General features: G+C 30.0%; 1 protein-coding gene and 1 long non-coding RNA gene across 2 annotated transcripts; one reads left to right on the top strand and one right to left on the bottom strand.

Annotated features, from left to right (window-relative positions):
* Positions 1-448: 448 nt before the first annotated feature.
* On the top strand, positions 449-3,208 carry LOC140436910 (uncharacterized). The gene is made up of 4 exons (XM_072526077.1): positions 449-570; positions 679-891; positions 959-1,175; positions 1,274-3,208. Exons 1-4 carry the CDS (start codon positions 449-451, stop codon positions 1,601-1,603), a joined length of 882 nt encoding a protein of 293 aa, XP_072382178.1. The 3' UTR covers positions 1,604-3,208.
* Positions 3,209-3,331: 123 nt separating this feature from the next.
* On the bottom strand, positions 3,332-8,537 carry LOC140436911 (uncharacterized). The gene is made up of 4 exons (XR_011950322.1): positions 6,297-8,537; positions 6,129-6,236; positions 4,028-6,072; positions 3,332-3,545 (listed from the first exon to the last, which is right to left on the bottom strand). It is a non-coding gene; the product is annotated as an uncharacterized lncRNA (long non-coding RNA).
* Between the last annotated feature and the right edge of the window lie 1,926 nt (positions 8,538-10,463).

Genomic DNA, 10,463 nt, shown 5'->3' with positions numbered 1-10,463 from the left:
ATGTTATATTAAATTTTACAGAAAAAATAAAATTCATACAAAACAGATTACTTAAAAATGATTACTTCATTTCTCAGTGTAACTATCATTTGACTACAGTTTTGAACGACTTCCTCACTACTTTTCTTCGTGTACGAATGCATAGTTTTATTGCTACTGTCACTCTGAATTTCTGTCCTCCCAACATCAAAGGTTCCGACAAAGCTTTCGCTTCTTGTTGTGATTAGTATTCTGTGGTAATACATACTGCTTTTCAGATCAGAAACTAGTAGTAAGACAGTATTTGTAGATACGCCAGTAGACAATGCATCACATCTCAATTTTAAGTACAATGTGAATGCTCCAGGTCCTTCATCAATAAAAAGGTAAATTGAGGGATATTATATACATTTTTGTAATATTATATCTAAAATCATTATGAACGTTTAAGTTGTATATAATATATGTTATGCATATTTTAAGGTCTAAGGTAATACTTGATAGACAAGCTTCAACCAATTCATCATCTGATACAGCTTCAGTTGAGAATTTTGAGATGGACATTGATCCTGCAGGTCGTTCACTTAGGAGGTAAGTTGTAAATATATTATTATCCATTAAACTATTCTCAATTTTATATATGAATTTTCATTGATAATAATAATGATTTATTAATTAATTGTTTCATTGTACTTTTAGAAAAAAAATTGAAGTAGAAGATCACCAATCTGACTCATCAAATACCGTAACTGTTTCCGACATATCCATCAGTGCATCAGACATTTCACCAGAAAAATCATTTAGCACAATGTCAGCTTCTGATACTGAGCAATTTCAAACTGAAAATGATATTCCTAGTGCCACAGTACAAGAAAAAAAAAACAAATTTCCGTATATATTGTCAAAGAAAATGTTAGTTACAAAAAATTTTTTCTGTATTATTATTAATTATTATACTTTATTTTGTAATTATTTCCAGGAAAAATAATTCAATTGAGGAAATGTCAAGTAGTGATTTTTCTACCCCCATAAAAAGAAAGAGAATCCAAGTTTTGAAAAACACTGTTGTGTGTCAAAAAAGGAAGATACAAACTTTACAGCAATCAGTACGGAGGTTGAAATCTAGGGTTACATCTTTAAAGAAGTTATTAAAACAAAAATCATGCTTGCAAGAAAATTGTGAAACCACAATAAAAGTGAGTATTATTAATAATTTTGTATGGCTATCCAATACTAACTAACTGTCTATATTTTTAAAAATAATGATATTATTCATTAATTATATTTATTTCAGGCTCCCTTGCCAGAATCTGTTAACGGTCTTCTTGAGAGAATGCAGAACAGACACAGAAATCAAAAATATTCACCAGGACTTAGATCTTTTGCTCTTACTCTAAATTTCTACTCAACAAGGGCATATAAGTTTGTGAGAAAAACATTTACTAACTCAATACCTCATCCTACAACACTGTCAAAATGGTATGCATCAATAAATGGTGCCCCAGGATTTACACATGAGGCATTAACCACAATAAGAGCAAAAGCTAATGAAGCTAAAAAACAAAATAAAACTATAGTTTGTAACCTGGTATTTGATGAAATGTCGATTCGAAGGCAACCCTAATAGCACACGTACGTCCATAGTACGTCCCTCACGGACTTTAAGGACGTCCCTCGAACGTCCGCTTTGGTCCCAAGTATGTCCATTTAACGTCCTATATTGGTCCGAATGTCGCTGCGCCGAACGTCCTATGGACGTCCATTTTACGTCCCGAGCGGACGTAAAATGGACGTACCGGAACGTTAATTGGACCTTAATCGAACGTCCATAATACGTCCGGAGAACTTACTGGATGGACTTTTGTGATGTTTTCGGACGTCTATTTTAGCGCTGAGGATGTAAATTAGACGTCAACGCCATTATATAAAGTACTAAAAGTGGCGTCATCCTGTGCATATTAGGAATGTATTTTGAGAAATAAAACGTAAATGTTTAATGTAACTTACATTTATTATTACATTTATTTATATTTATTTATTATTAACAAACGGGACAAATCCACTGTCAAAATTATACAAAAATGCAACATCATAGGAATATAAAATCATTTTGAGTAGTAAAACATACATGTTTAAAGGACCTTACATTTATTATTACATATATTTATATTTATTTATTAATAACAAATGGAATGGAATGGAACAAATTCACTGTCAAAATTATACAAAAATGCAACATTATAGAAATATACACAAAATTACAGATAAAAATAAAATATACATGAATAAAATAAATAAGTACACATTTATAAAAAGTATCATTTTGCACTTGCTTCAAATAGTACCTAAAGCTATTGGTACAAAAGATTCAGACCATACCTATACTTGAACCATAATTAGTTCTGCGGTAAGGAACACGGAAATGTGAATTCTGATGCAGTGAATGAGGAGGAATATGAAAACAAACTAGATGAAGCAATTCAGGAGATTGGTTATTTTATAAAAAAACCTTAAAAATAAAGATTGAAAGGTAACTCTTCTGGTAAGAGAATCCAGATTTAAGAAATTGATCATACCAGAATAAGAATATGGTCTACACAATTTACAAAAACAGTAGATGCTTGTAGACAAGTCGTATAAATCTAATCGAAATAAAAAATGTTTTTTAATGCAATTATAACATAATCAGTGTAAATTAGTAGAAGTTGAACAACTAGACAGTAAACCATGCTGACCAGTATGAAGCTGATTCTTCAGATTTACTGTCAAAAAATTGATCAGTAAAGCCTCGAAAATTTTAGGAATAGCAGAAAGAATTATAATGGAACGATAATTAGGAATCAATGAATTAAGGATAAAATCAATAAATAAATTGTGATGAAAAGTGACCCTGAGTCAGAGATATATTAAAAATGAGCCATAGAGGCCTACATAAAAAGAATGCAGAATTCCTTAAAAATAAGTTAAGATATTCCGTTTGGACCAAGACCTTTATTGGTATTAAGACACTGTAAGCATGCTAGAATGTACAAATTTTAATAGTTAAAGAGTGAATATGGCTGTGACTGATATGGGATCTTTGACTACACTTGTCTACACAGGAGAAAGAAGGATTGTGAATACTGCTAAAGAAATGTGCAAAATCGTTGAAACTGTGGCTCACTAAAAACATAACCATTCAACTTCCCTTATCCCTTCCCATTCTGATTTCCCTTACAATTGTGTGGTCTGCAATTAAAAGCAGACCAGAAGTCAATTGTTGAGTTTTAAAGTTGAAATCATAAGTATGAAAAAGATCAATACTTAATATGGAACTTTGTTTTATTTCAGCAGTAGATAAATTTTTAGGTACCTATTTTTAATAAACAAAAATGTCTCAAAAATTGACTGTCCCTTTCTGTCCACCAACCACACAATTTAACCATTACAAAATTATCATATTTACTAATGCAACATGCAAATTAAATTTTATCTGCCCTCTCTTTAGATCCCCTCAGATATTTCATTATCAAGTTTCAATTTCCTTCCCATGGCAACGCTGGTTTTGGAGTTTTTCCAAGCAGCATCTGGAAACAAAATTAATGTACATTCATAAATTGATCAAACTAATTTCAGATGTTGTTCATTATACTTTGCTTATTGTGAATAAATCATCATTCAAAGGCGTAAAATTAAACACATGAATTTCAAGTGCTGTGGTTTTAATGAATCTCACCTGAACTAGAAGAATACCAACCCAACCATTGGTATTTATTTCTAATGACCAAATGAGCAGTAATTACACTTTGATATTTAAAAAAAAACAAAAATAACAGTGTATAAATAAAATATACGGCCAACAACAAACCTTCATCTCATATAGCTAGCTGTAGTTCTTAAAGCAATCTCATAGCCAGACCTGAACATTTATGAGTTGGTAAATTTTGCCATCTAAATTACATATAAGACACAGTTAACGCTATGCTTCATCGGCTGTATGTGGCCACTTAAGCGATAGTGTAAATTCTTAAATGTACCTTAAATTGATTTATGTTTACAAGTTACAAACCTTTTAAAATCAGAGCTATATGTGTGTCTTCAAAAGCTTTATATTGATTTTTCCCTAGCCAACTATATTTTCCTTGAATTTTATTGCAGATCAGCTTCTTAAGGCTTCTCCTAACAATTCGTTTATGGTCTCCTCACCAATTTTGGAAAGCTCATTATCCTAAAATATAAATCAACATGTAACAGTAATCTAACTACCCCACAAACTTGATCATCCATGCTTAATTATTTTAGCTTAAACTATCTAATAAAAAAACAGCCTCTGTTACAAAATCAATCAAACATTCATTTGCAAATTTTGGTTTCTCATTAAATCTACAATTTTAGGAAATATAAACAAATTAAACTTTTTTTGTGACGATAAAAATACCTTTAAAATTTGAATCATATAGATCAGAGTATTTGTTCTCTGGGTGAAGCAGGAAGGGTTCTAGCATCTGAAGGCAAATGAGAAAGATCAGGAACTTCTTTATGAATTTTTAATAAATCACCTAGTATTAAAGGACAAAGTCCAGTTGCATAACTTATTGGAAAAATTAAAAACATCTCGATAAGGTTCTCCAGAATTCTCGTTACAACCATATTTAGACCCTTCTTCAGTTTCATTGAAGGAAGAGCTTTGTAAATGATCACCAGAATGGTCGTCCATGTGGTAATCTGGATTATTTTAGGTACTTAACATGTTAATAAAAAGTTTAAATCAGATGTATTGTGACCTGAACTATTTGAACTGAAACTCTCATCAAAATGATCAATTAGGGATTCCGAAGAAAGGTTTGAAGAAGATGGAATATCGGGGTTAGGGCATTTCGCATTTTAAGGCACTCTAACCTAACCAAATATATTTCCTCAAGGCACCGCGTCACAGTGTTGCCGTATTTATTTTAGTAAAATATGTATATGAATGTTACAAATATAAAGTTACTTTTACGAAATAATAATTTGTGTTATGAGAAGCTACAAATTTGAAATAAGTATAAAACTTGCCATATTTTTTTTTTGTAAAATGTATACGAAGGTTTAAAATATAAGTTACTTTTACGAAATTATAATTTGTGTTATGAGAAGCTACAAGTTTTAAATAAGTATAAAACAAATATTATATACGGTAATTTAATTAATACTATTAATTTTTTATATCATTGTAATCAATTTTATTGTATATGCATTTGATTATCTTTAATTTAACTAAAATCTATGAATTTTTATATAATTTCAATGCATTTCTATTATATACGGTAATTTAATTAATACTATTAATTTTGTATATCATTGTAATCAAAATATACAGAATAAAAAAAAACGAGACACGAGTTAGAAAAAATAGCTCAAATTAAAGCCCAAAGAATAAGAAAGCTGGGGCATGTAAAAAGATTTCCTGAACAAATAGAAACAAAACAACTGCTGAGAAGAGACCAAACAGGAAAAAATGAAAAGGGGAGGCCTAGAAAAAATGGATAGAGTAGAAGACAATTTAAAAGAATTTAAGATAGGACACTGGGAAACTAACACAATGAATAGAAGAGTCTGGAGTGGAATTGCCAACCAAGCCTTGGGCGTTCACAGCCTGTGAACTGCGAAGACCCATGAAGGAATAGGAAAGATTTATAGTGTATGAGTGTTATTAACAAATTGTCAGAAATATCTTTATGGTAGGGAAATACCATCACATTTTGGCATAGATTCATCATAGGAAGAATATTTGGGTATAAATAATGAAAGTAATAAATATTTTTTAGTAGGACCTTTTTAATTATTAAAAAAATATTTTTTATAAATTAAAACTAGATTTATTTAGTATTGCCTCTAGTAATTTTTGCTGGTTACTAAATAAATCTAGTTGAACTTTCATTTTTTTCTCTTCCATTTCAATACGTTTTTCCCTTTCCCATTTTTCTAATTTAAATTGTTGTTCTTGCAAAGTTTTCTCCCTCTCTTGGAGTGCCAGTTCCCTACTCCGGATTTCATACCACCGATAATTTTTTTTTTGTAAATATTCTAGGGTTGATTGCTTTAAACCAACATTTCGTTGTTTTCTTGTGGGAGCTACAAATAAATTTATGAAGACATATTTCAACTAGTGAATATGAAAAATAACATACTTAAAATACTCCTTTTTTTCCCTGGTGTATCTTCAATTTTCAGCATCCGACTTGTTCCCAGCTCCTCATTATTTATTGGAGCCTCACAATCAATTATTTCCTCATTAACTGTAATATAAAAAATGTTTAAAACAACTTTGTTTAATTTATAGACAGTCTCTAACTTACCATCAATTGTAGATGTGTCATTAAATATATTTATTAATGCGTTTTCCCTTGTTGGTGACTGTTTGTCTGACTTTTACCCTTGACAGAGGGTAAAAGTACAAATTCCCTTGATAATCCAACTATATGGTTTAATAGATCATCCATTTCTGAAATTTCTTCTTCAACTCCTGATCTATAAAAACAAGGACAACTTCAGTGCTTGTATTTAATTTTGTTTATTTAAATGTTTATACAAGAGTACATTAAAAAATACAACAATGTTTACACAATATACAATTAATTATATTTAAAAAACATAAATAAAAATGATGATATTGTATTGTTTTAATTGCTTTTATTTAAATATAAAAATGTGCTTTTATCTTAGTTTTGAATTTTTTTATTTTGTTTATACCTTTTAATTGTGAAGGTACATTATTGTACATCATAATTTAAATAGTTTTCTCCATATTTATTTGAAAATTTTACTGAAATTAAGTCATCGTCTAGTAAAATGATTGTGGTTATCTCTATATTTCTTAAATACAAGATTTGTTTGTTTTATTTTTATAATAGATAATTAGCTATATTTTAAAAATAAAATATGAAGTTCCAATAACAAAGAATAATTACTTAAATTATCCAAAGAGTCGTTTTCTTTTTGCAAGAAGCAATATTTTGCTAATCTAATCAAAATCATAATTTTGTTGATAACCAGAATATTTTTCTGGAACTCATATTATGATTCTGATTATAAGAATAAAAGTATTATCATATAAATATATAACATATAGTATGAGTATAAATGTATATAAACTTCTTTCTAGAACTAAATCATTTAATTGTTCTGTTTCCAACTTAGCAGGGTCCTTGAGTTCTCTCTTTCTGTGAGTAGAACGCCAGACTGTAAGAGTTTTCACTGACCACTGATAGTGTGTGTTATTGCATTAGGATGAAAGTACTACAAAAAACTCAGAATGTCTGATGGCTGTCTGTTGCTTATTAGGCTTTAATTTGACATTAGAATTACAAAAAAAAAATATTTAAATACTGACAAGTTCCTGTCACAACATTTAGAACACTAAATTATACTACATTCACCCGTCCCTATTTTTGAACAAAATATTGCAACTATTTTGGTTTATTTTTAGCTCCAGCTGATTTACAGCTAGAATGAAAATCTGAATTTTCCAATCTTGGTTCATCATTATCATCAGGTTTTTGAACAGGTAAATTTTCTGTCTCATCTGGTATTTATTTAGTAGTGGAATTCTCTAGTGTGTTATTTGGACCTTCATCATTATCTTGATTCAATAATATAACAATTCAACAGTAAACTTCTTATATAGTGCAGAGCACATGGTAAAGCAGTTTTCCATTAAGTGAATTCTAAATTTTTGGTTTTCTATGCTAGATTCACCAATTTCCATATAACTCATTGTATTTTTCGACTTAACCATTTTCTTCATGATTATATGGTGTTGTTCTACTTGAATATATTCCTTTAGAGTGTAGATAATTAATAAATTCTTGTGAAGTAAAGCTAGTTCTCCTTGTTAGATTTGATATATACCGTCATTCTATATAAACCAAATAGTGATTTAATCTGTAATTGGTTAGAATTGCTTTTCTACCAGATAATGTCTGCATTTTTTTAAATACTTCAACTCATTTGCTTTTTTTTCAATTGCATAATGTTTTTATTCAGAATCTGTGAGGGTATGTGTGAAAAAAGCAATTGGTTTTCCAGATTGATTGCTTCGCTTATGTAATCGTAGATTAATTTTTTAAAAGCATGTACTTATCTTTACCTTCTAGGGATTTATCTTTAGATTCATTGCTTTCTAAAAAATTCTTGAATGTTATATACTTATTAATGTTTGAATTCTTTGGTGGAAGTTTGACAGTTTGGACCAGCCTCTAGTTTATCTGGTCTAAAGTACTTCCCCATTGTAAATTTATGCGAATAAAATTGTAGTAAAATGTCTTTTGCAGAATTAGGCTTTTATTCACATAAAACTTGATAAGAATGACAAAACAATTATTTAAATACTGACCCGTTCTTGTCACAACATTAAGAAAACTAAATTATACTACACATGGCTTGTATTATTAATATTTCTTGTAACACATATAACATTTCTTGTAACATTTTTATAAATAAAGATTTTATTCTATATTTTATTCTGTAATTTTTTTAACCACTTTGGCATTTTAATGTAATGGAAAATAAATATAGTCCCAACATAACAAGAAAACCCAAAAAGTAAAAACCCGAAAAATATTTATTATCGTATAGGATAAGGATTTTTCTTGTTATTTTAGGATTATATCGATTTTCCTTTACTTTAAAATGAGTTCACAATCCTAGGTAATATTACTAAACTTTTGAATTTAGCGCCATGTATATATAGTTATGCGCCCGATCACTAGGTGATGCGCCAATCATTGTTTTATTCCTTAACACGGAAGTTTCAATGCTAGGTGGTAGTGGGTGGTAGTGTGCTATGATTGAGATTTCGACTCAAAATATGTCGAAATTAATATGGCGACGTCGAAATGCGACTTTGCGAACCTTGTGGATTTCAGCTAAACTAACCAAACGACGTCACTAGTTTTCGACTTATCGAAATTAATTTCAACTTCAAGAAAGTGGTTGAAATTTCATTTTGAGTCGAAATTAATCTGACATGACTGACTGGACTGGGAGAAGTGAACTTAGGTTCAGTTTAAGTAGGCGGTGTTTTGATCCTTGCAAGGAAAACTGAGGCAAAAAGTATCAATATGGCTGTGTTTTACGGACATTTGCTAGTTTTGGAGGAATTAGAGAGGTTAGATATCCGACGTTCATAACGGAGGATAAGAAGAATGTTACGGGATACTCAAAATTCTTTTTCACTAAGTGATGCTCAATTTAGGCAGCAATTCCGGATTAATAAACAAGCTGCAAATTATTTAATAAGGGTATTAGAACCATATTTGGAAGAAGGTGTTTATGCCTCTAGGATACCCAAAATGTTTAGGGTTAGTATTACTAAGCTGCAGTAAATTTAAAAATATATTAGAATATAACCACTAAGTCAAATCTTAGTGGTTATAACTTAAGGATCTCCCACATCGCCTTTTTTTTCTTGCCATCTTTTCTTTCAATTCAAAATATAATTGAGAATGGCCAATATTTATAATTTAACAACTCAAACAAGAAAAAAAAGACGTTCACGTGACGTAAACAAAACAAACATTCAACAAGCGTAGTGCAGCCAATAAACAACAGGGCCAACCCAAATTTTCAGCAGTGTCAAAATGATAAAGTAAATATCCCCAGTTTTAACTACAATCGAAATGAATGAGAATCGCTAGCGATTGCGACTGTCATGGCGTAGTCGCTTTTAAATTTCGACATCGAAATGAAATAGAATCAGGGCCATGAAAAGTGGATGTTGATATTTTGCCTATTTTCTATTTTGGCACAGTCGGCACAGAATACTAATCACAACTTAGTATTCTGTGATTTTGGTAATCGGGTTCGGGTAAGATCCCCTTGTGCATTCGATAATTTTCGGCTCGATAGGGATGCGTATGAACGTACGTATCAGCCCGTTACGTTAGGTACGTATCTAGATACCAAAGAATATAGACGCTTATAGAAGAATTATTCACTGTTATTTTTGAATGTTAGCAAAAGGTGGGACATAGATAAAGAAAAATGAGTCGAGTGGAACGCACGTGTTGCACGTGGTACCACTAAGGAGCGGTTTGCTTCTAAAATATGAAAGAGTGGGGCAAAAAATGCAACTTTAGATATTTTTATATGTAGATGCCGCGTGGTCGTAGAATAGGATTAAATTTTTGCGTTTTATAAAATTGTTTAAAGAAAATAATATTATTTTAACTTTTAATAAATTATTCTTTTTAGAAAAATTATTATGATTCAAATTTTTAATTGAAATATGTACAAATCTTAAGTATAAATCAGTTTAAGACTATATTGTAATAATTTCACTAATATTCATTCATTGTGAAAATTATATTTTAGATACTATTAGTTGTTATTTTAAAACAAGATTAAATAGTACCCATACAGCGTAAAAACTTTCACATATAGGTACAGTCCATCTAATTTAGATAACGATTTACGTCATTATATACGTCAGAGATTGAAGTTGACATAGTTGCCAAAGTATAAAA

This window comes from Diabrotica undecimpunctata, chromosome 3, assembly GCF_040954645.1.
Source record: "Diabrotica undecimpunctata isolate CICGRU chromosome 3, icDiaUnde3, whole genome shotgun sequence".
In the NCBI taxonomy this organism is placed as follows: domain Eukaryota; kingdom Metazoa; phylum Arthropoda; class Insecta; order Coleoptera; family Chrysomelidae; genus Diabrotica; species Diabrotica undecimpunctata.
The sequence above is the reverse complement of the archived record's forward strand: the minus strand, read 5'-3'. Positions and strand labels throughout refer to the sequence as shown.

Excerpts from the sequence above, each read along its gene's own strand:
- LOC140436910 (XM_072526077.1), top strand. The coding sequence starts at position 449 with ATGCATATTTTAAGGTCTAAGGTAATACTTGATAGACAAGCTTCAACC. Across the intron at positions 892-958 it reads TATATATTGTCAAAGAAAAT|GAAAAATAATTCAATTGAGG; the intron begins GTTAGTTACAAA and ends AATTATTTCCAG. Across the intron at positions 1,176-1,273 it reads ATTGTGAAACCACAATAAAA|GCTCCCTTGCCAGAATCTGT; the intron begins GTGAGTATTATT and ends TATTTATTTCAG.